Genomic DNA, 26,648 nt, shown 5'->3' on the forward strand with positions numbered 1-26,648 from the left:
CATTCATTTGCAGATACTAACTTATACTATATAACTAATCAGCTAAACTACTGAAAATACTTGACCAATGTTAAATTATTTTAGTACCAAATGATCTAAATGTTAATGTAAAAATAAGAAAACAACGTATTCACTAAATATATTGAGGTAACATTTTAACTTCTACAAGCATATAAAATCTTATACTTTAATAAAATTTGTAAATGCATACAAGCACACACATACGATCACACACTCGCAGATATCTATGAAATATATACTGTCATGCCTGTTAAACCTGAGGAAAAAGTAACGGGATACCAAGGTACTCAAAGCACAAAGCCCCAATTAGGGGAAGCTGGCAGTGTGGGTAATACACTACCATTTACTGGCATGCAGCAGCAGCCCTTCAGAGAGGAAGCAGGAAATAACAAGTACCTAGATGGAAGGCAACAAGAGGTGATCTCACCAGGAGCCAAAATCCCCCTGCACACTAAGAGGCTACCATGTCTGCTGTTTCCTGCAGCCCAAGGACTCCTATCAGCCCCGTCTGGTGATGGTTTTACTTGCTTCCTGTTCTTCCTGATAACCACTCACTGACCAGCACGTCCTCGCCAATCCCTTTAGTCGGGTACTTTAGTACTATTTTTTTTTTCATTAAATTATCACTGACAATGTTAATAGAAAATATCACAGCCAGGAGGATAGAGCGGTAAGGAGAAATGTCTCTCAAAGCCAGTGTCATAGAGGACAAAGCACATGAGACAGTTCAAAGTTACACTAGGTAACAGGGTACTAAGTAACCTTCCTAAGTATCCGATCCACCAAGCTCTCTAAACCCCGTTCCTATTTTCTGAGTCATAAAGCATCAGTTCAGATAATATCTGTGAAGTCATTAACAACATCATGTATGAAGAAAATACACAGTAAATGAGGGACAACAATGTTGCTTTTAATGTTTTCACAAAAAAATAGCATCATCAGAAAAAATATAACTACACAACAGAGCGTCAGAAAACATAATCCAGCAGTTCCAATACTGAAGACTAAAACAGTTAAGACAGAGCAACAGGGAGAAGGTCTTTCAAACTTGAGCCCACAACTGACTCACCTAGTACTGAACTGCAACACCTAACCCTGCATCTACCTCTGCAGGATTTTCAATCATTTCTTGCTTTAATATTCAAGTACAAGGAGTTTCCTGTTGATGCTGAAACTGGTGATCTGAGGTCCGCTTATTCCCCAGTGATATGACATTCGTAACAAGCTGCCTAAGGTTCTCATTCAATGGTACCTAATTACTAAATAGATACTCAAGGAGGAGACACCCCAGCACCTCTCCAGCTATGATGTGACTGAGGACTGCACTAGTCTTTAGCACAAGCTAGTGAGTCAAGAAGGAAAGGAACAATGGTCAAGACACTTCTTACAGACTCAAGATGCTCCTGAAGTCACCTGCTCAACACAGGAGCAGCAATGGTTGAGAAACCATGTTCCCTGCAGTAAATGTTTTTAAAATAGACTGAATTGTTGAGGCTTTTCTAAGCCTGAAGTTCTGAGAACTGAGGGGACATGTTCACTGCACAGGCTCCTGTGTTTCCCTCAAGACAGAAGCGAATGAGTTATCTTGATCTCTCAGCATGAGCCAACTCTACAACACCAGTGATCTATGACACTACCATCAACATTCCGTCATGGGCATCTATCTGTGTTTTAAAAACACCATCTAGTGGAGGAGAGGAAACAGAAAGAAATAAAGATTACATCAACCGAAAGTTAAGAGTCCAATAGTGCCAAGTCTGTTTAGACAGAGTTCTCCAAGGAAGGGCCCATGAGTCCTATCTATGTGCAAATACTTGACCTTCAACCCACTGAATCAGAAACTCGAGGGTCAGAGCTCAGCAGCCTATGTTTGAACAAGTCCTTCTGGTGATTCTGAAGCGCAAATCTGACCTCCACACCACAGAGAATGATCATACAAATAACAGGCATACCTGTTACTTGGATACAATTATAAATAGTGCTCTCTATTTCATAGTGGCCTGGTCACCTCACAGACAAACTGAGTGCTTTAGTCCAGACAAAGTAGCGTCTGGGACTGCAAATCAGTTGTAAGTCTGCTGCTGCATCCACGGTCCCTATGAATGTAAAAAGGAAGTGCTTCCTCAGGAGAGTCTTGACACATCAGTTTAAGAGAACCAGCCACATCACAGGTATACTACCTTCACAAAAAAAGCACATATGAATAAAGCATGTAAAATCTAGTTTAAATTCTCAGCATCCTGAGCAACATACAGGCAACATATAAAACAGAAATCCCTACCCCTGCAACACATAATTTCCCCAACTAGGTCTTTAAAATTCCCTTTATTAAATCTGACTCCTCCTTTTGTCTGAGATAGCATCCTAAAAAATGATACCACTATGAGGTAAATTACTTATCCTTCTAGTAAACCCTGGGCTATAATAATTCACAGGAAAACCAAGAGAATATGCCCACGAGGGTTCTCAATCCACCTGCACTTTTAATGTTTAAGACGTTGCTTTGGTATCTAATCAATTTCTGTTTCCTTTGAAAACTTCTGACTTTACTCAGCCTAAATTAAATTGCTAGCCTTTCATTCCCCATGGAAGTTAGCCATCTGCTCTTTGTGAAAAGCATCAAATGTCTTACATGTTATGTTCTGACTGTTCATCCTCCAGATAAGAGGAGGTTTGTGGTTTCTATTCAATTATAGAACATCTACTGTTGACATTAAGATACCAAAGAGAAGAGAAAAGGACCAGCTATGAGACATACGTGCCCAGAAAAAGCTATATGTGTTGGTGTGGTCATCCTGGCAAGGAACTGAATGCTTGGCTTTCCAGGATCATAAAATAAACTTCTAATATATCACACACGGCCACTGAACTCTATTGTGAGTTAAAACCACACAGTCTGGAAATATGCCCAATTTCTCTTTTTTAATAGGAGAGATACCTGGTTGGAAAGGTTGGTTGTGAGATTTTCCCAAGGTGAGCTCACCAAGGCTTCATAGAAGGAACATTTCCATTCTGCTGTAAAACACAGACAAAGTCCTCCTCTTAGTCTAAGGCTGCTGAAGGACTGAACTGCAGTCCACTCTGGAAACACTGACTCCGTACCACATGACAGCCACACTCTAGAAGCTGGCCATACCCTGACATGAAGCACCTTCCTCTGGACCCCATTCCAATGGGTCACATTAAAACCTAACTTTAAATATAACCCCTACTCTTATTCCAATACTAATTGTCTAAAAAGTCAGGCCAGTGATCTTTGGCCACATAATTTCTTAGGATATATTTTTAACTTTACAGAGATTTTGAGGATATTCTAATCTCACTACAAGCCAGTGAATACTTGCTGGCTTGTCCTATCTCCCTATCCTAGCCCAGTGAGAGCTTACAGCGCTACACTTACTAATAACCATAAGAAAATTGAGAAAATGGGCCTTGGTGTTCAATATCCTCTTCCCCTCCTGACTCCTGAAACTGTCCTTCTGCCTGCAAGCACCACCTTTACAGAAGTGAGAACGGGAAGGGAAAGGATGAGGTCTGACATGAAAAGAAAACCTAGAGCCAAGGGCTCCTGTTGTCTGTGATGAGTTTGAACGCAGCAGCTATCCCCTTAGCTGGTGCCACTAACACAGACTGGTTAAAAACATAGATTAAATTTAACCAAAAGCACAGGGCTAAAAGGAATAGTTTCTGGAGAACAAATATTTTTAAATATATTTTATACTCTGTGCATGTATGTCTCCACAAGTATGGATGAACTACATGAGGGTAAGAGAACAACTTTTGGGAGCCAATACTCTCCATCCACCATGAGTCCAGGGATAGAACTCAAATGAGTAGGCTTGGTGGCAAGCTCCCAGATTCACAGACCCATTTGTTAGCCTTTAAATACATTATTTTACCTTTGAATGCACAATGCCATTTACTGCTCAATCCTTTGATACTGTGGCAAAGCATTTGACTGCCTAATTACAGATCTGCAACTGATTTCCTTCTGTCCAGATGTAGCATACTGCCAGTACTGTCTGGCTTCTTAGTCTATTTCAAATAAACAGTAAGACAGGATTTTAAAGAACTAAGAAGTCACATGAGTAAAATAACTCAGGCTCAGATTAAATTGCCAGTCCCTGAAGAGACCTAACTCTGTTCTTAACAGTTAAGTTTCCCAGACAATGAAGGAAATAAGAAAAGCCTTACACCAAACTGACGACAATGAAGGAAATACGGAAAGCCTTACACAAACTGGCAACAAGACTCACACGTTTTATCTAAAGCCCTTCTCTGCTAAGCCACCTTGGAAAAGGCATGGTGCCCTGTGCTTCCTAAGGCAGGAAGTCATCCCTTATGCATTAAAACAAAAAACAAGGAACAGAACAATTGTAAAAGATGTACATCCTGTAATAAGATTCTCTAGTTTTAAATCCTGACCAGACCGCTTCGTTTGATGCAGCCTTGATTGAGCTACTTAATGACTCCGTGCCTCACTTTCCTCAGCAAGATAACATACAGAGTAAATAGTTAATAATACTATCCCAGCACTATGACTGGCGCGACATAAGAAAGCAATCACTGTACACGGATGCCACCGTGTTCTTTCTCAGTAAAACAGCTCAGTGGCAGTCTGATGGCTGTAAGAACCAAAGAAACCAAAGTTATAAAATTAAATTGCTTCTTATTGATTGCTTTTTTTTTCATTTATAAAAGCAGAATACGATAGCTGTTTAGAAGGATCAGTGTAATATCTACCACATGCCTGGTACAAAATTAAAAGCTAAAATATGGTAGTTACTAACACAAAAAGCCTGACGCATATACTTACTGCAAATCCAAAGGCAAAAGATGTCCCTTTCTATGCATCTATCCCAATCCAGAAAAATTACTTTCCCAAACAAAGCACTTAACGAATAAAATACATAACAAAATCAAAAAAAAATTGACTCTGTGATGTTATAGCAGGAGATCGGAACAAGGAAAAAGTTGTGAGTGCTTTATCTCAAAAGAGGGAAGTAGGAAACGATAGGCTAATATTTGGAATTACACACTTAGCAAATGAATAAAACGTCAGTTAAGTCATTAATGTCCCCCAAACACAGCTTGTTTTTTTTTTTTTCCCACTTCCCTTTAAGAATGTTGTCTCTCTTGTCAGATGCTCCTTGGTCAAACAAAGGTTTAGAATTGTTTCTTCAAGTTCCTCAGCTCTTTTCTAGATTGAGTTCTTGTCTTTCTATCATACTTGAAATTCTTTAGCAGATGTATAGAGTGTCTTAGGTACTTTTCTATTCCTTTAAAAAAAAAAAATACTAGACCAAAGCAACTCATAAAAAGGAAATGTTGAATTTGGGGTTTATGGTTCCAGAGGGTTAGACTGCAGGACCATCAGGCATTGCAGCAGGTACGCAGGTGTGGTACTGGAGCAGTAGCTAAGAGGTCAGGGCCTGAGATACAACCACCAGACAGAGACTCTGAATGACATGGGTTTTTCAAACCTCAAAGTCTGCCCTCAGTGACACACCTCCTCTAGCAAGGCCACACCTCCTGAACAGTTCCACTAACAGGGATCAAACATTCAAACACATGCACCTATGGGAGCCATTCTCATTCAAACCACCACACAGTGTAAATCTCTCCTCCTAACTATGTCAGCGGTGTCTAATGAAAGGCAGAAGAGTCAATCTTAATAAACGCCGATGATGATTTTCCTTTTACCATCAGTGTATTTTGTATCCTGAGAAACCATCACCTGTCCACAGCTGGGTGGATATTCTGCTTCTCCCTGGCAACATTGCTCTGGCTGTTTACATTCAGAGCACAGAACATCATAGACCACTTTGCTAACAAAATAGTTCTGCAAAAAAATATTTTATAAACATTGATAACTGAGTTATAAATATCCTGTGAGTCAGAAAACTATATATTCTGACAGAAGTCAGTCTCTAGAATGGCCTACGCTGAGCCTGAGTAACAATTTCTACAGAAAACACATCGAGGAATGAAGTCAAAAACCAGACTCAGGCTAGAGAGACTGCACAGTAGTTAAAGTGCTTGCTGCTCTCACAGAGGACAGGAGTTCCCGGCATTCATGCCAGGAGACTCATTACTGCCAGGAACTCCAACTCCAGGGGACATGGCACTCTTCAGGCACATACTCACATGCACACGTGTGCACACAGTCATACATTTGAGCGTGCACATACACACACACACACAATTAAAAAACAAAAACAAAGCAGATGTACATTTTAGCCAGGCATGATGATTTATACCTTTAATCCCAGGAATTGGGAAATAGAGGGAAGCAGATCTCTGAGTTTGAAGCCAGCCTGGTCCACATATAGCAAGTTCCAAGTCAGACAGAGATATAGTGAGACTTTATGAAAAACAGAAATAAAAGCAGGGCAAGGTGACAAGCAAGAAGCATCTATTTAGAATGAGAGCCATGGCTGCCCCGTCCTGGTGTTAAACTGAAACTAATATTAGGAATCCAATGTTCCAGTTTATATACATCAGCAGTTTAACTCCATACAGAAAATAGTCATTTTTACCCTTGTTAGAATAACTGCTATGTTACTGGTGTGGACTGAGTTCTTCCATATGAGCCAGGCTCCACAACACAGAAGAGAGCAGCTCTGAGCAACACTTCCCAATGAATGAGATGTGTTTCAAGTTCCCTTCTCTGTGGCCTAAGTCATTGATGGTTGCCTGCAAGGCTGAGGTGTTCCTATACATCTTCCTGAAAAATATCAAGTTAAAACATAAACAGATCATTCCCGATATTCAGATGAAGATATCATCATTCATAAAAATGAATAAAAATTATTCATGTTAAATTGGAGCATTTCAAGCTATTTTCTTGAGAGTCATCGTGAAGTTAGAAGACTTACAAAATACTCATTTCCACTCCAATGGGTTTTGGAACAATGAATGCATTTAGTACAGCAACAGACCGCACATACAGAGGTTAAAAAACGCTATTCTGAAGAGCTGTATTTTGACAGCTGTTTCCTGGTACTGAGCCTTGTTTAGCAAGGTTCACTTCTTATCCCGATTTGGAGCTCAGCTTCTTGCACTGCAGCTGGGGAGTGGTCATGGGAAACACACTATCAAGCAAAGGCTCATGGACCTGTGTGGACCTGGAGCTGCTGTTTTCAACAATTCTCTCTAGACACTGTCATTTCTCCACACTGCTCAGGATTACTTCTACCATGTTACCCAAAGTTTCTCTTGTTGGGTATTTCAAAGTACATTCAATGACAGGGCTCAACAATTTTACCAGTTTGTTCACATTTTTATTTTGATGAATTCATGCTGTCTTTGTGTGTCTTTGCAGTTGCTGCTGGTAATCAAAGCAGGGACTCTGTGCATGCTTAAAAACATGCTGTAACACTGAGCTATACCCCCGGCCCTCTTTTTTCATTTTCAAAGAATATTTTCAATACTCAAAAACTGAGGCTGTGAATTTTATTACCAGAAATCTAATGGCCTTTACAAAGTGTGCAGAACCATCATTACAATACAGTTGCCATAGCAATACTGTAACATAAAAAACTACTGGGTGGGGGGAGTGAAAGGGGCTGGGGAAAGCAGGGGAAGCACCTGCCAAGGACAGACTGTGCCTTGGGCTTAGGAACTCCTACAATGAAATAAGTTCAAACCACATTCAAAGCCTCCTTGGTCTTTTCTGCCACCTTCAATTCCTAGGTTCCAAGCCTTTCCCTAATCTCCTGAAAATGTCATATATACCTCTCATTTTAGGTATTCTGACTTATTTTCATCTGTCAGGAGAACACTTATTTCAACAAAACTGCACCCACATCCATATACAACGTATCAAACCAGAAGCATCCCTGGTGAGGCTATTCCCTTCCCTCCCCCAGGAACACTGTTTGGAAAGCCCTCAAGGTTGGCACAAATGGGCCAGCTATATGTTTCCTGCTATATAGAAAGGATTTCTGGCTGGACATACTACAAAATAATCACCACTAATGTGAGGAGAGGTAGGGGATATGGATGGGGAGGGCCTGTAAGCATACACCTAAGGTGGTATGAACACAGACTCAAAAGCATTGCAGGATATCAGACACAAACGAGTAAAAACAAGTAGGTAAAAAGCAAGGTTTGGTGGCAAAGCCTTTAATTTGAAGCCTCAGGAGGTAGAAGCAGGTGGATCTTTGCAAATATGAGGCCAGACTGGTCTATGCATTAAGTTTCAAGCCAGTTAGGATTTACAGTGAGACGCTGTCTTAAACAGGCAATATGCTGAAAGGTACGAAATCACTCAATGGAATTCCATGACTCAGTTCCTCTAATCCCTTTCATTTTGAGAGAGTGTATGCAGATGCATATAAGTGTGTAACTCAGTAAGTGTATCAGTGCAGATGTGTGTAAGCTGAGGCTTGCAGGTGGAGGTCAGACAACAACCACAAGTGTTTCAACTTGCATGAGAAGGCGTATTTTTTTTTATTGTGTTTCCACTGTGTATGCCAGGCTAAATGACCCTTGAACTTTCAGAGATTCCACTTCCAATCTCCCCATAGAAGTGCTGGGATCACAAAGCTGTCTTTTATACCAGTTCTGGGGATTCAAACTCAGTCTCCAAACTGCTGCATCAGGCATTATATTCTCTAAGTATCGCTCTCCTCCTCCACCCTCCTTCACTCATTCTGAGATCTGTGTGAGGCACCACCCTAGAACATGGGTCCAATTAGTGCCGATCCCAGAGAAAGACCGCCAGTAAGCAAGTAACTCACAGCATCAAGAAGCGCTTTGAGAGAGGGAGAACAGGCACAAACACGGCCAACTCCTTCCCAGGTTAAACCATTTGGGGCGTTTCAGCATCATTATGTCAGAACCTTGGTTGGGGTAACAGCACGCTCTTGTGCAAAGGACAGAGTCAGAACCATGCTTTGGTGAGCCATCCTTTGAAAGGAGATACAGGCAAGCTTGGGGCCTCCTGTGATGCAAACAGTAAAGCCCTCCTTAAAAGAGAAAAATCTGCTTTACAGTCTAAGGACCTAAGCAAAAGCCTGGGAAGAAGACTAATGACCCTGGAGATGTAGGAAACGGGTGGAACAACTGCACCCCCAATAAACTATGAACAAATGTCAATGGCCTCAGCGCTCAGCAGTTCTTAAGTGCTTCTTCTGGCTTCTCTTCCTTCAGACAGGGTAACTGTCCAACTCTCTCTTCCAGGAACTAAAAGTCGGCCTGCCCTACTCTCAGGCATCTCCCTCCCTCTTTCCGTCCCTCCTTCCCTCCCTCTCTCTTCCCCTCCTTCCCTCATTCTTTCTTTCATCTTTTCAAGAACTCTGAGTTTCCTTGTAGGGAATCTGGCTCCACACCTCAGAAGCCATCTTAGAACGAAAAAGCAGGCTGGGGGCAGGACACAGTGTGGGAACCAAGTCCATGAGAAGCCAGTTGAGATGGCTGTGAATGCTACAGACCAGAACAGAGAGGTGTAAAATGAGGCAGCCAGAAACAGGAAGAGATGGGGAGATTTTCCAAGGCATGGTGACGTCCTTGGTGGGAGGTCATGGGGAAGACATGTCACCAGAAGGAGACAGAGAGGCAGTGCACACAAAGGATACAGACCGTGTGAGGAAGAAGCTGGGTGGGGCAGCAGTCAGAGAGAGCCACACAGGCTGGGTTTGAGATCTGAGTTTTATTCTGAATCAAGTGTAGCCCCAAAGAGAGATGGGGGAAAGAGGGAAAACTGGGAGACTCTTGCCTTCACTATGACTGAAGGAAGGTTCTCAGCAATTAATGCCACAACCTGAGGAGCAACAATTTCACTGCAAAGACACTGATGATATCTAATCCATATAAGAAAACCCTCCACTCTGACTGCGGCTCAGCTGAGAGAAGGTCACTGTGGGCACTCATAAGCCAACTAGCAAGTTTCTTTAGAATTTCTGAGACGGAAGATGTTGTCAAGACAAGCCTTTTGCTCAGCTGACAAAGTGCACTGCTCGTGTTTTCCCTGATGAAGAGTTCAGCTCCTAGGGCGGCACATCCGAGGATGACTCAAATCGTATGCTATGTGAGCACCGACTCTCTGATGCACATCAAATAATTTCTAAATAAGGGAAGAGATCCCAGCAGAGGTGTGCAGACAAAGCTCAAAAGCTAGCCTTGGAAGAAGAAAGTGGAAAGAACCCATAAAGGACTGGCACTTCAACTGACTGGTGGGCAGCTGCTCAAAAGAACAGAGGGAGAGCTCCCAAAGTTCACAGAGAAAAGTCACCCAGATCCAGAGGGGGGCGGCAGGGGAACACAAGAGACCCTACTGAGTCCATGATTTCTCTGTTTAAGAACTGCTCACGGACAGCTGGCCACACTAACATCAACACTGCTTGGTGAGCATCATTTCCCCAGATTCTTTCCACAACCCCGTGGGATACAGAGACTTTTTGCCAGTTTACTGATGCATAGAGCGTCTTACCCAGTGAGTCAGCTGAGGGGCAGGGATGGAGTGTTTGAGTCTGGCAATTCCAACCCTTAACCTCTGCAGTGTATTAATCCCTGAGAAATGAGTTCTTACTCGCAGGGTGTATTAAATCAATTTGTCCTCAGATTCTTTCTTTCAAACACCATTAAAGGAAACGTTAAAAGTTTCACTTAGTGTTCTGAGAAACGGTTTTAAGAAAATCTAATTAATGATGAAGCATTTAAAGCTTTGCTGCTTGGCAAAGTTGATATGACCCACACTACCATTAAGCTCAAGATCAAAGTCCAGGCTAACTTCCCAAACAAATGCTATTTATAAGCAGTGGATATTTTGTCCGTCCTTGTTGGGATAAGGAACTGTGAGTGCCACATTTGTTTATTTCCTTCTGGATCGAGATGCTTATAAGTTTCCATCTCTAAAAAGTGTCGTGTCATCCAGTCTAAACTCCAGCAGATGCCCAAAATTTCAGGGCAAGCTGAGAAGGTTCCAATCAGCAGGCACGGTTTGGGCAGTTTCCCAGGCTAGTAGTACTGGGCCGAACACAATGCCAGGTGACTCACTAAAGGGCACCATGCCATCCTAGAGGCCCAGGATGGCCCTTGGTGGAATAAGCAGGTGTTTACTGCTGCCATCCAGATGTCAGGGCCACCCATAGGTCCATTCTTACATTACCACTAGAGCCAGGATGTAAACTCTTGCCTCACTAACGCTGGAGGCAAACTACATTCCAGAGTTATTCAAAAAAAATCAAGTAAGTAACAACTGAATTTCCAACTGAAAATAATCACTTACTGCTCAAAATACAGTAATTGTAGTGGGGTGAGTCCTAAAAGGTAGAGTTCCGTTTCTATGACAACACTTAGGAATTCACCAATCTCTTGTATTACAAATAAAACCATCTGTAAATTTATTCTGACTTCCATTAAATTCTGAAGTCTGTTCCCAGGTCAAAACTGCTAACTTCGCAGTGGTTTTCAAGTATTAACAGGGTTTAATTACGGCTCCTGGGGCCATCCCTAAAGCAGGTTTCTGGAGTGTCAGGACGCAACAGTCCTGGAGGACGTCGGTTCCAGCAATGTCTTAGACAGTACAGGTCCTGATGATGACCCAGCGCTGACCGTTACCAGGTTAGAGGATGATATGGGCATTGAGGCTTTACTCTGAAGGGACGCAACCAGCCCCAGACAGAAAGATGTAAAGAAAACAAATGTCCGCCTCTCTGCTTTATTTCCGGTATGCCATCATTTTTTTCTTCCACTGTCAACAGTTCAAGGCAGGCTACACCTAACAGTTCAATTCACTCCAGAAAATATTTGCTCAAGTCCTTATAGTCCAGACTAGTACAACAGCTAAGTGGGTGAGGGTACTCGCCACAAAGCCTGAGTTTGATCCCCGGGACCTACATAGGAGAAAGAAGAAACCAACTCCTACCAGATGTCTTCTGGCCTCCCTCTGTATGCTGCAGCTTGTGCTGTGCAAATGCACATATTGATACATGCACTAAAGCAAATGTTAAAAATGTTTTTAAAAACTTTAAAGTACCCTATAGCCATTAGATGGTATTAGAACTAGTTTGGATATTAGCACACAACAGCAGTCATCTATGTACCTCCATTACTAGCCTCCTACTTCACCCACCCCATAAACACATCTTTTTGGGGAGTAGGGTCTCCCCATCAATTCTACAGGTAAAATACCTTCCTAATCTCTCCTATAAACAGGTGCTTTCAATGTAGCCAGAAACTCACCCCACACTGAATCAGCACTCACTTACTACATAAAAACAGGGCTCTGAAGATCAATATGGCCCTCCCCAAAGAATCAAAGCCTTTGCCATTTGACCATTCACTGCGGAGTGACCATCAGGCAGTTCCTCCTCTGCACCAGGTAAATACGTGGTTCTTCAGGTTGCAGCCGGAGGATACGGAAACTGAGAGAGATGCAGAGCAGCTGTGATACGTTCAGAAGAGGGCAAATGGTGACTGGACGTAGATGTCACATTTGAGTAATTTAGTTTATTACAGCAAGAATGGCACTTTAAAGAAATACAGTCATTTACAAGATAAAAGCCAGAGGCTATTGCTTTTTAAGGATTAGTCCCTAATGTTCCTACTGAGAAACACAATCAACAGAGAGCAAAGCTGGTACACTCCAGGCTGTGCTTTGGAAGATGTTATTAAAAAGAGGTCATAAAAAGACTTTGGACCTAGGTCACAGGAAATGAACAGTGATGATAAGCTTCTAATGTTTTCTCACAGTGTCAGTCAACCCATTTCCTCAGGATCCTTTCTCCACTTTCACACAGAGAGGCTGAACTATTCACACCCAGCAATACTCTCATGACCTGACACCCACCTGGGACCTTTGCAGGTCAACCAGCCGTCATACAGAGGAGCAAGCAGGAGGCTGTGCTTGACCCATGAGATGCTAGTGTTATGAACACACACAGAGAGACACATACACACACACAGAGAGAGAGAGAGACAGAGAGACACACACACACCCTCCCTCTACAGAGCTTACAAATCTCATTTATATAACAAAAGTGCTTACCACACAGCAAAACAAGGATTTGTTCCAAACATTCCAATGAAGACACGTAAATCTTAGAGAAAGAAAAGCTCAGGGGAGACCCAGAGGGAGAACAGAGAAGGGCCATAGAGGAGTAGGACTCACAACAACGAAGCAGAACACGGGAAGAAGGCGGGTAACCACTGTAGGCCAAGACACTGATCTTTCAGACTCTAGTTAAGAAACACGATGAACTTTACAAGCAGTAGATGAAAGAAACTGACAGAATAGCTATAAATCAAACATTTTCAGCCAATTACTCAACCCTGTAGGCTAACAGCATTCACTATGAAAAAAAAAAAAAAAGAAAGCCGATCTGCCTTGTGGTGCATCTAGGTATCAGTAAATTTTGGGCCTTCAAAATATTTTTGTTCCCAAAAATTCTCTCCCAACTCTCCAGAGTGTATTGATCTTGTGTGAGCATGTCCCCTGATTGGCTCCAGGCAGACCAGCTCCCTTCTGCTTGTTCACTCTCCAATGCATCCCAGGTGTAAAGTCACTCCACTCTCTTCTCTTGGTTAGGCCTGAGCTGGATGACTCTTTCCCATTCATTCCCAGGACTTTTTACCACATCCTCCTCAAATCATACAGGCATAAAGAAAAGCTAGCTTGGTTCAAAGAGAGCTTCCACTTTCAACAGAAAGCCAGATGATGCACGCTCAGCCACTGAAGTCCACATCAGGGCAAACAGGCACACTCCCCTAACTCTTAGCCCATTTACTAAGACTCCTTGTTCTTTGTATATTTAAAATTTGTAAATTACTGAATGCCCTTAAAAAACATTTTTAGTACTAGTAATAAATTATACAATGACATATGCATAAAGGTGTACGTATCACTTAGGGAAATAAAAAAAATAACACTAAATGCTAATTCCAAAAAGTCAAGATTCTACTGGCTCGCATTAACCGACACCATGGCTGTCCAGCTTCCTTATGTACACACAGAGCTCACCCAGCGGCTTCTCTGCACGTCCAAGCCCATCTCAGACATGCGAGAAGTATGTAACAGTGTCAATGGAAATGCAAAACTACAGCTTCCCCTCAAAGAGAACAACAGACAATTTATCCTCACCAAGTATGAGTCACATGACCCAGGGACACAGATTCCAGTTATTCTAAATTGCATGTCAAATATGGCAGCAGGTTCATGGAGGTTTTATTGCTACAGAACAAAGAAAGCCATAAATCAAGACTCTTGCACACATGTGAAAACACCAGGCTAGCAGGGAACAGCAAAGCCAGGAATCTGTCACGAACAGACCTCGGATACGATTTTTAGCCCTTGGCTGGTGGAGATGGTAGTCTGCTAATACATCCCAAAAGGTTGCACTTGATAGTCACGAGGATGTTAGGCAAACACAGTTGTGGGCAAGGAATGTCTAATAAGGAGATCAGGATAGCACAAGATAAACCACAATTAGAAGCTGGTCCTGCAACATTCCAACCCCCCCACCCCAGCCACTGAAGTGCTAGCTTTACAGAAGGTCCTGTTCAAGGTGCTTCTTTCCAGTACAGACACAAATATGAATTCCAAACAGCATGAAAGAGATATGAGAAAGTTGCTCAAGAAAAAAAAAATCCACAAAGCTGTCCTCAATATCAAATTATGACATGGCCCAGAATCCACTGACTGTTCATCTTTAAATAGTCAGACCTACAAAGACAGCTGCCCACACCAGCACCTTGCACTCATGGCCAAGGAACAAGAATAGAAAGGGAAATCCCAGAAAGAGAAACCCCAAAATCTTGGTCACGTGACAAAGCGGGGCCCTGCAGACCACACAACAAAACAGTCACGGTGGAAAAAGTTCCCCAAACCAAAAAAAAACGAGCATTATTTAACTGTCTGTTCTGCTGGGGTTTTGCATATTCTGAATAAGCAATCCAATACTCTCCTTCTCTGACACCATCAACTCAATTTCTAAATGTCTATCAAAGCCTTTGAGTTACAAGAGCATCTGGGAGGCCCAGCTGCGACTTGCAGACTGCGATCATTCTAGAATAATGACATTTTCAGAGCAACACAGCTTCAAACTATTTTCTATAGGCTAAAGAAACCACAGTAGCACTTAGGACAGCAACCGTGTAGCCTCCTCAAAGGTGTTAAGTTCATTACTTTATTTGTGTGACTTCTGCGTCAGACTACAGTTGTATTTATATGGGCGGGGGGTTCACTAGTCAAGCTTTTATTATATTAAAAATATTAATTCTCTGTCTGCTATATGTGCTTCAAATGCTTTTTACTAGTTTTCCATTTTCCTATAACTTTGTTAAATGTTTTTTATGTTTTGTGCAATATATCCTTCTTTCCCTTATGATTTTGATGTTTTGTTTTAAATGATATGAAAACCCAGGTTTATAGTTGTAGAAATATTTACCTAAATTTCCCCTCATTCTTTTATCTTTTTTTTTACTTCATTTGTATGATTTTGTACTCTTTTTAAATTTCTACTGAGATACACATGTTTCTCTGCTCCTCTCTCCCCTTCTACCCTCTCCCAAGACCCCCGCACTCCCAATTTTCTCCTTCCTATGTATATTCATGTATGTGTCTCTTAGGGTTCTCTTTGTTGTCTAGGTTCTCTCAGGTTGTAGACTGAAGGCTGGTTTTTCTTTGCTTTATGTCTAAAAGCCACTTATGAGTGAGTACATATTCTATTTGTCTTGCTGGGTCTTAACTTCACTCAATATAATTTTGTCTAGATCCATCCATTTTCCTGTAAATTTCAAGATATCAATTAGTTTTTACTGCTCTGTAGTACTCCACTGTGTAAATGTACCACATTTTCTTTATCCATTCTTCAGTTGAGGGGCATCTAGGTTGCTTCCAGTTTCTGTTTATTACAATTAACGTTGCTATGAACATAGTTGAGCACATGCCTTGTAATATGAATGAGCATCCTTTGGGTATATACCTATAAATGGTGTTGCTGGGTCTTGAAGTAAATTGTTTCTAATTTTCTGAGAAATTGTCATACTGATTTCCAAAGTGGCTCTACAAGTTTGCACTCCCACCAACAACAGAGACCATTCCCTTACCCCATATCCTCTCCAGCATAAGCTGTCATCAATATTTTTGATCTTGGCCATTCTAACAGATGTAAAATGGAATCTCAGAGTTGTTTTGATTTGCATTTCTCTGATGACTAAGGATGTTGCACATTTCCTTAAGTGTCATTCAGTCACCTGAGATTCGTCTATTGCGAGATCTCTGTTTAGGTCTGTACCCCATTTTTTTATTGGATTATTTGTTCTTTTGGTGTCAAGATTCTTGATTTCTTTGTATATTTAGGAGATCAGTCCTCTGTCCAATGTGGGGTTGGTGAAGACTATTTCCCAATCGGTAGGCTTCCATTCTGTCTTGTTGACAATGTACTTTTTTTTTACAGAAGCTTCTCAGTTTTAGGAGGCCCCTCTTATTAATTGTTTCTCTCAGTGTCTGTGCTACTGGGGTTATATTTAGGAAGTGGTCTCCCATGCCAATGCGTTCATGTGTAATTCCCACTTTCTCTTCTATGAGGTTCAGTGGGGTTGGTTTTATATCCAGGTCTTTGATCCATTAGGACTTGAGTTTTGTGTATGGCGATGGATATAGTCTCATTCTTTTACAAGTTGATATGCAGTTATTCTGGCACCATTTGTTGAATATGCTTTCTTTTTTCAATTTTAAATTTTTAGCTTCTCTGTCAAAAATAGGTATTGGTAGGTATGTGGATTGATATCCAGGACATCGATTTAATTACTTTTGTCCTCCTGTCTGTTTTTTATGACAATACCAGGCTGTTTTCATTACTGTAGCTCTGTAGTAGAGTTTGAAGTCTTGGCAACCCAGACCTGAATAATCACATAGAAACTATATTACAACACTGTTTGATGGTTCAGGCAGGTTTGTAGCTAGCTTCTACATCTTAAATTCACCCATTTCTATTAATCTGTGTACCACTGTGGGCCTATGACTTACCAGTAAGTTCTGGTGTCTTTCTCCTTTGGGAGTTACATGGCTTCTGCCTGACTCTGCCTTCTTTCTCCCTGCATTCAGTTTAGTTTTCCCACCTACCTATATTCCTCCTTGTCATAGGCAGAAGCAGTCTTTTTATTAACCAACGGTAATAAAACATATCCATAGCACATAGAAAGGAATCCCACATCACTCCAGAAGTTCCTTTATTGTACAGGATTGTTTTGGTTATCCTGGGATGATTTTTTTTCCATATAAAGCTGAGTATTGTTCTTTCAAGGTCTGTGAAGAATTTTCCTAGGATTTTGATGGGCATTGCACTGAATCTGTAGATTGCTTTTGGTAAGATTGCCATTTTTACTACATTAATTCTACCTACTCAAGAGCATGGGAGAGCTTTCCATTTTCTGGTATCTTCTTCAATTTCTTTCTTCAAACTTTTAAAGTTCTTATCATACACGTCTTTCACTTCTTTGGTTAGAGTTACCCCAAGATGTTTTAAGTTATTTGTGGCTATTGTGAAGGGTGATATTTTTTTCTCAGCCTGTTTATCAACTGTATAAATGAGGGCTACTGATTTTTTTGAGTTACTCTTGAATCCTGCTATATTACTGAAGATGTTTATGAGTTGTAGAAGTTCTTTAGTAGAATTTTGGGGGCCACTTATGTATACTATCATATCATCAGCAAATAGTGAGTTTGACCTCTTCTTTTCCAATTTGTATGCCTTTGATCTCCTTTTGTTGCCTTATTGCTCTAGCTAGAACATCAAATACTATATTGAATAGATATGGAGAGAGTAGACAATCTTGTTAAGACTACAATTTTAAAAGGAATGGGAATGCTAGCTCAAAACAAAAGGACTCACCCCATGTGCAAGCACACACATAGACACACATGTACCCACTCATACATTGTCATGCAACATATTTCTAAAACCAGGAAATCTTTATGAGCATTTTAGAATACTACAGAAACTGGCAGAGAAAATGAAAAATTAATGGAGAATAAAAGATCCTGAAGTTTTCATTCCAAGGAAACCACAGCAGAGCCCTTGAACATCCCAGTAACATCCCACCATCTCTATCCACCCACTCACTCTGAGCATCCACTCCTCAGAGTACCCTAAAAGTAATAACCTGAGAATCTGAAGAACTTCTCTACGACCCCAACCTTGTTCCTATCTTACTTGAAGATCCTTCCGATTTATCTCATGATTGCTTTAAGCAGTTTTGTGCCTCTTGATTCAGAAGTGAGTCATACAAATCAGCCTTTAAACACACCAAAACAGTATGTGGGTGCCCCCCTCATGGTCCTGAGTTCCTTGCTCGTGCTCTCTCTCCTTCTGCTCCTGATTTGGACCTTGGGATTTCAGTCTGTTGCTCCAATGTGGGTCTCTGTCTCTGTCTCCTTTCATCGCCTGATGAGGGTTAATATCCAGGAAGATGACTATGTTTTTCTTTGGGTTCACCTTCTTATTTAGCTTCTCTAGGATCATGAATTATAGGCTCAATGTCCTTTATTTATGGCTAGAAACCAATTATGAGTGAGTACATCCCATGTTCCTCTTTTTGGGTCTGGCTTACCTCACTCAGGATAGTGTTTTCTATTTCCATCCGTTTGCATGCAAAATTCAAGAAGTCATTGTTTTTTACTGCTGAGTAGTACTCTAATATATATATATATATATATATATATATATATATATATATATATATATATTCCATACTTTCTTCATCCATTCTTCTATTGAAGGGCATTATTTCTGAACATGACATCCTCTAGGGTCTTTCTAAGGAAAGGGAGAGAAGCTTGCCTTTACACCCCTTCACTATGGATGGTGCCTTCTCTAACTCGCATTTCTCTAATAGGTCGAGACCCTAGTCTCTACTGCTATTTTTCACACATAAGTGGTTTTCAGAGATGACGGCAAGTCTTCACATATTTTCCAGCTGTATAGTTAACTGTATACTGTAGCTGAGACCTTGTCACAGAAGGACAGAAAGGAAAAATAAACTCACTGTAGAAGAGACTTCTTGATCACCTCAGCATCAGGGTGAACAACGTTCAGAGGAAGGGGAGAGAACGCCTCAGGTACCCCTGTTTCAGTGTTTCTTAGGGTGATCCACACAAACACAAAAGAGACTCATCAACTTTCATACTCCTAAATGGGGTGCTAATTTGGCCAGTCTTAAGAATGTCAGCAAGTAGGTTTTAACTTTTTATTTATATTTTTGCTAGTGAATATATTTTTGGAAGCAGAGATTCTTAGAAATATTGGTTTCATGGGGATTTGGGATATGTGATGAAATTTACACCCTTGTCCTGAGGAAAAGTCTATGTGCAAAGGAAATTTATGCTTAAATACAATGCTCAAAATAGAAGAAAAAACACACCAAAACATTCATGGACAGAAAGTGAAATGGTATCATGCTCAATTTGTACCTTGCTATCTATGTCCACCCCAAACAGAGCTTCATGGGTCAGTGAGGTGGCTAAGAAGGTACAGTGGTTGCTAATCATCTTGATGACTTGAATTCAATCCCCAGAACTCATGTAAAAGTAGGACAAAGACGTAACTTCACAAAGTTGTCCACTGACCTCTACATGTATGCTGTGACATGTACACACACACAGACACACACAGACACACACAGACACACACACACAGGTTGGGGGAGGGAAAGAGAGAGAGAATACTATTTAAAAATAGAGCTTCATGTCAGTAAAACTAAAATTGAATAAAAACAGTTCTATATATAAGGTGCTTTAAAGGGAATAAGAGGAAGGAAGGAAAAGGATACATGGACAGGAGGTGGTCTAAGCAACCATCTGAAAAGCATTGTTATGCTCATCCATAAATGCTATATTTAATTGCCCTTTTGAAGCCACGCTCTCTTGAAGCAATCATTTATGACCTCTTAGAAACGGCAGGCAACCCCACAATGCATATTCTCATCTCCATGTTTCCATAGGATCAGATGATGAGAGCAACACATATTTGCTCTTCTAAGTGCCCAATGCGCACGGTATTCCCCACAACAATGTTCTGAAGTGGCTGTCAGAACAGTGTTGTAATTAATGTAGTTTCTGTGTGATTATTCAGGTCTGGGTTGCCAAGAAATGCATTACTTTCTACAGGGGATAACCTATAAGGAACTGAAGCACAGAGGGGTCAAGTAATGCTCCCAAGCACACAAGCAATGTGTGACCAAGATAGTTTCCTTATTAAAAAAATTTATCCTGGAGACTGTGCTCCTAACCATACAGACCTACATTTCCCCTAACCAGTAGAGACCAGCATTACCATCTGGGACACAACAAAACAAAGCAGAATATAAATGAGGCACCACAGAGTAGATAGAAAGGGGGAAGGCACCTCTTCCCTCCTCCATTCTTAGTAGGAAGGTAAGAGGTTTTAGGGATACAGAGACTTCTGCAGGCAAGGAACAGACTTTTTCAGTAGGGTACAAGGAACTGAAGTGGCAAGAGGTATGATGTGTTTTGGGAATGGGGTACAGCCTAACCCCCATCAAAATGCATGCATGCTTCATGATATTGCTGCTCTGCTCCATCTTGGGAGTGGGGATGAAAAGGGCATCTGCTGGGACGGGACTTAGAGCAGTGATGACTCCATACAGAAGGGCAGACCGGAGCTGGGCAGTGGTGGAGCACACCTTTAATCCCAGCACTCGGGAGGCAGAGGCAGGCGAATCTCTGTGAGTTTGAGCCAGCCTGGTCTACACCACGAGTTCTAGGATAGCCAAAGCTACATACAGAGAAATCCTGTCTCAGAAAAAACAAAACAAACAAACAAAAAAAACAAAAAACAAAAAAAGAAGCAGCAGCAGCAGAAAAGAACAACAACAACAGATTTGGCCAAATCAAACAAAGTAACAGAGTTGTGCCTCAAGTTAGCATATAAGAACACATTCTCTACCAGGCAGGTCCAACCTGTGTACTACAGGCTGCATGCATCTCAGGTCCAATATTCGTAGGTGACAAGCCATGTGGTAATGTCAAATGCTAGACATCCCATATCTCCACATTTAAACCAGCCAATTCTATTTGACATTGGCTCTTCAATCGCAGACACTGGCATTATCTCACTAGAAAGAGCCCATGTCCTGTCCCTGGTCACTATGTAGCTTTGAGTCTGTAAACTTTACAGGTTCTGGCCTCGTGCCCTATCAGTTCTCTCTCCAGTTCACAAGACGTGAAAAAATTATGAACAGTGATTCTCAATTCCCCTATTTTTATCCTGGCATGTTCATGCAAGGCCGGCTTCTTCCTGCAATGCCTCCCTATTCTAATCCAAAAAAAGTGAACCAAGTTTGAGCCATATAATCCAAATTTCTGGTCTTAATAAAAATATATGTATCTTACTCAAGGTTTTCTATCTACCTGGGAAAATTCTAGTACCTAGTGGATTACAGGTGAACAAAGCTCATCCTGCATTTTACATAAATATTTATATAAAACAGTTATGCTTTATGCTGTACATCACCAGCCTTTAGAAATAAGTGAGCACATAAGCTCTCTCTGTGGCTTTCCCAAGCATGCAGAAGTGTCTCTTACAAAATACACGTTGTAAGCAACACATGGAATAGAAACTAAAATTCAACACATCTTAACTTTCATATTCTTTTAATCCCATGCATAAAAAATGGCAAGCAATAAGGATAGAAAAGTCACTGCAGCACCATGCCCAAGGTAGCTAGTAAATGCTAGCTGGAGACTAGAAGGAGAGAGAGAGATGAATAGTCTTTTTCTGTGGCGGTTATGAGAATGAATTCCCCTGTATGAGCAGGTGAGGCAAGAGACAGGAATGCTTTCTACAGGGTGGGTGAAGATGTGTCTGAAGGTAGTGATTCTATAGAGACAGTAAATACTCTGGAAAACAAAACAAAGTCCAGCCTACTAGAGTCATGTCATCATCTCAACGTTGTTTAAAAGATAAACCGCATCAAAGGTTTTTTGTTTGATTGTTTGCTTGCTTAAGATGAGATTAAACACTTCAGAATGATAGAAATCTCACTTAGGAATTACTCATAGACATTTTCACTTAATGTTTAGAACCACTTAAACTAAGAGGATATTTCTATTCCTGAAAGCACTGAAATCCAGATCTCAAGGATCTGAATGTCCACATGGCCTTAGGATACACAACAGTCAGAAGGCGAGCCTGAAGTTCCCAACATGACCATTTCAAAAACAAAAACAAAAAAATGTCAGGATGGAATGTTTTCTGTGCATTTTTACAATTCAAAGAAAAAAAATTCTGCCTTAAAATATTTTTTTAAATAACTGGTAGGCGAGCAGTGGGCGGTGAGGAAGGATGTGCTCAGCTCACAGAAGTCACAGGAAAACAGATTACAGGGCAGAGGGGAAGTGAAGACAGAACACGGGAACCATTTTTTTTTTCAATGCATCTGCAAAAGGAGTTAGAAGAGCAGCTTGATAGTTGCTTAGGAGATAAGGAAGAGTTTGAGGAACTTTTACTTCTCTAAGACAGAGGGCAGGAGACAAAATGGTGAAATGAAAAACTGAGATATTTAAGAAAGAACAGAGGAAGTGAGGCAGGGCCAAGGCTGGAAGCCTTCACATTAGACCAAAGAACATGGGGGAACCTGAATGCACTGATCCTGAGCGATGGGGTGTGATTGCGCTAACCCAGAGTATAACTAAAGAGTAAAAAACCAGGGGAACAATTGGCTAAATATTCAGAAACTAGGGCCAGGTAACAAATCAAGATGGAAACAGGGATGTCCAAAATCAGAATGGAGCTGTACTGACGAACTGGAGAAAGAGCAGAAGTCCCCACTAAGGGCTGGTGCTGACAAGGCACAATTAGTATTCCCTGCATCCCTAGGACTGAGCATACCCCAGAGAGACTGGAACCCTATTAACCCCTCTCTGACGGTCTATCGCTACATTGCCAGCAAGGGCAAAGGTCCCGTGGACACCCACATGTACGGCCCACATGCACATGTACTCACATGTACGGCGCACCAGTAGAAGTGCACAGGTGTGCTTTACTCTCAGATTAATTTTCAGTTTTCCATGGGAAAAAGAAAAAGAAAAGAAAAAACTTTCGAGACGCTAGCTAAAATCAAGAGACTCAGGAATGCTGTCGCTATTATTACTGCACCCTCACAGAAAAGGTCAAACTAGACATGGGAACAGTCATTCTCCTGCCGCCTGGGTTCCTCTCCCTCACCACACACCCTCTCCCACTGTTCACCCTTGATCAGGCCTGAACATCCATAACCATATGAAAGTCTATGTCAGATCCAACTTACACAAGCACGGATTAGCGTTGTTCTCCTAGGGGTAGTGGGAGTTTGCACTGCTTGATGCTGAAGCGTTTGGAGAGAGGTCGGCATTTCAGAGAGTACTTGAAATGTTTTGCTTTGAGAGCTAATGCAGCATTTCCCACTTGTCAACATAAGCAGACCAGGCAAAAAGCAAAGTACATTTCCTTCAGTACCAGTCAGATGCTGCACTCTGTTGCTGATCCAATCTCACCTACAAGGACGGGAGAGACTGGAGGAGTTTGGTGAGGAGGAAAATTCCATCCAGTTCAGGATCCAGTAAAAGACTAAGGAACGGCAGGGCTGCTGCAGGACAGCAGTGGGCTTTGGCAGAGGAGGGGTTAAAATGAGTTATCTGATACTGTAAAGTGGACAAGCACAGCTGGTTGATGACGCAATCCTCCGAGCAAAGGCAAGCCAATAACTAAAATGCTCAAGACAGAAAACAAATACGGAGCGCGAAGGCCACAGCTCCACCAAAACTGAAGCCAGACTGGAGATGCTCCATGGGAGGAAGTCATAGCCGCCTCCGAAATACTAATGCCTAGGCTTCTGATGAGGACTTCATGGTGAGTCACATTTTAATTTCAAAAGAAAGAAACAGGAATTACATTGGCTTCATAGTGCTTGTGTCTTAGGGCTTAAACTTTCGTTTCCTAGATTCTTAAGTTCTGTTTTTGGGGGGTTTTTTTTCTTCCGAGATTTAACAAACACGTAAAGAGTGGTTTTAGTTTTAATTTGCGGGGGGGCAAGGATGAAGATCTACTTATAAAGTTCGATCTATGATTGACCTTTCTATGAACTGTAAAGTAACTTTCATGAAGCCTTGACTAACAGCTTTCTAACATAAATCATGCTTATATTGTACTCTAGTTTACTGATCAGCTTTCTAAGGACTGTTAGTTTAATAAGTCCCATTTTATGGAAAAATTGCAACTTGCAACTGAAGGGAGAGAGTTAAATTAATCAACCATAACATGTCCCCATGCTGAAAAAAAATTAATGTAGTTAATTCAGTATTTACTGTATACTGACAGTTTTAAAGCATTAGCATTAACAACAGGAAATTGTCACGGGGTAATAAAAATAGCCAGATACCTACAATTTGATCACTTTTTCTAATAAAGGAGGAGCTTTCTCCACCTTTAGCTGCAGTCATGTGTACAAAGGCAAAGAGCCACCAGGACACCGCCTGATTTCAGATGACAGAGGGGGTCTCTAGTAACACTTCCATGTATCGAGCTCAAAGGTTATAGCCCTCCACCTTTAAGACTTCACACACAAGCAGTCGGATCACTGGATGTTCCAAACAGCTGGATGACACCAGGACAATCTCTTCATGTCCCTATTTTGCCAATCTGAAAACGAGTTCAGCAAGTTTCAGGGACGAGATGATTTGTCTGATAAAGGGCAAGGATACTACTCAGAGGAAACAACCACCTGGCTTCAAATCTATTTCCTTGTCTCTAGCAAACAGTGATCGGGTCCAATAAAACTCATGAGCAGACGAGAAGTGCAAGACTGTGCAGAACAAGTTAGTCCTTTAGCTGCATGCTTACATAACAAGGGCAGTAATCGCTTTATATAAAATAGTCAATATTATTGGGACTCAAGAGGAAGCAAGCTTTGCAGATAAACGGCTAAATTTTGATCTACTGAGACTTTGAACGACATTATGTGTTTGGGATTTAACTTTCTAACCGGCTTCACCTCTGTCCCAACACCTATTTAAACAACAAAAAAACAAAGGTGGGTGTATCTGGCACACAGCGGACAATAAAAACTGAATTCTCTTCCCATCTACTGACTAATAACGCAGTAAGTGAGGGACAGGATTACCAAGAGAACTACCAACACTAAATTACCCAACCTGTGTAATAAAACACGGTGAAAGTTACAAAGTCATCTGTGACACTAAGGGGAAATGAAACCTTATATGCCAACTTACAGACTATGTAAGTCCTACAGAAAACAGAACATTGGGTCAAAGCACATGTAGCGCACAGGTACCAGCCAGGTCCACCAAGTGCAGCCTGCCCTGAGTGACCCTGCAGTCTGCACAATCCGGTCACTCCTTCCTGGAGTTCACGAGTAGGCTTAGATCCATAAAGGTGGTGGCTGTACCCAAAAAGAAGTGAGAAGAAGCTACAAGGGTTAAATGTGTTGATTTGCAGGCTCACCCAACATATGCATATATTAAGTACGTATATATGTATATATTGAAAATGAATCTGGGACGGAAATGAAAGATGCTAGATCTCTAGGAGCCAAGACATGAGCTAGGGAGCTGTCCGTGTTGTTTAATTACTCTGTTTAATGTTCTTTTTGCTATTTACATTGTTCAGTATACATAGGTTAGAGGCTGAAGTACTAAAATTAACTAACAAACTAAGCCCAATTTAAAATTCTTTTATTAGAAAACACAGTGAAACGTATATCAGCCAAAATGCTCAAACCTTTTTCTTAGCGCGCCCTTCCACTCTTAAAGATCACAGAGGACTCTTACAGCGCTGCGTTAGAGTGTCCATCCAGGTCTTCTAGGCTGCAAACGACAGCTGGGAAGAGTTCTAACTGTCAGTGCTAGTGCCATTCACGAGAGCATCGAGTACTAACCCAGTACGTGTTCAGGATGGTTTGCACAGGCAGGGAGGTGGCATCAGCCTATATTTCGGTCCATCTATTCAACACTTGGTATGCAACAGTCAGGCGGTTCTCAGATCCATGGGTCATGTAAGCTGCTAGGAAGGCTGTCTTGGCTAAAGAATCTCACACAAGTAAGGAGATGAGAGGAGTGCTCTGGCTTCTGGGGCTCCTTTCCTGCTGCCAAACGCAGCAATACTGGTTTCCTAACGTGGAACTGGCACGTGGTACGAAGTTCCACGTACAAATACCTGATTTTTTTTTTTTTTTTTTGATTTTTTTCGAGACAGGGTTTCTCCGTAGCTTTTGGTTCCTGTCCTGGCACTAGCTCTTGCAGACCAGGCTGGCCTCGAACTCACAGAGATCCGCCTGCCTCTGCCTCCCGAGTGCTGGGATTAAAGGCGTGCGCCACCCGGCCAAATACCTGATATTTTTTGTTACAATGAAATCCTTCACTCTTAGTGCTTAAGTAGATCCTTTACTCGTGTTTCGTAGACTAATCATTTAGAGAATATACATTCATGGAAAACTTTCTATGTCTAGATACTCATCTATCATGGTGAAAGCAGAGCTCACACTGTGACTGTTACCTTGTCTCGGCATTGTAAATTGCAATTGTCTACAATTCTGCTTTCGGGAAGAAATGGATCAAATGAACTGGGGACGAGTATGCAACCCAGATGAATAAATTACAGGCACAG

At 41.5% G+C, this 26,648-nt stretch overlaps 2 protein-coding genes across 10 annotated transcripts in view; one reads left to right on the forward strand and one right to left on the reverse strand.

Annotated features, from left to right (window-relative positions):
- Med12l (mediator complex subunit 12L) overlaps window positions 1-26,648 on the reverse strand; it is a 297,109-nt gene that overhangs the window by 147,306 nt on the left and 123,155 nt on the right. The window lies entirely within an intron of this gene.
- The window catches only part of P2ry14 (purinergic receptor P2Y14), a 44,089-nt gene that overhangs the window by 717 nt on the left and 16,724 nt on the right, over window positions 1-26,648 (forward strand). Inside the window, exon 1 of one of the 2 annotated variants that reach the window (XM_057756839.1) lies at window positions 23,760-23,876. The exons of the other annotated variant lie outside the window; for it this stretch is intronic. Coding sequence (XP_057612822.1) covers window positions 23,874-23,876 — 3 coding nt within the window. The 5' untranslated portion in view covers window positions 23,760-23,873. Of the gene's footprint in view, window positions 1-23,759; window positions 23,877-26,648 lie in introns of those variants that run through there. 2 annotated transcript variants of the gene reach the window in all.

Source organism: Chionomys nivalis, chromosome 24 (assembly GCF_950005125.1).
Source record: "Chionomys nivalis chromosome 24, mChiNiv1.1, whole genome shotgun sequence".
Classification (NCBI taxonomy): Eukaryota; Metazoa; Chordata; class Mammalia; order Rodentia; family Cricetidae; genus Chionomys; species Chionomys nivalis.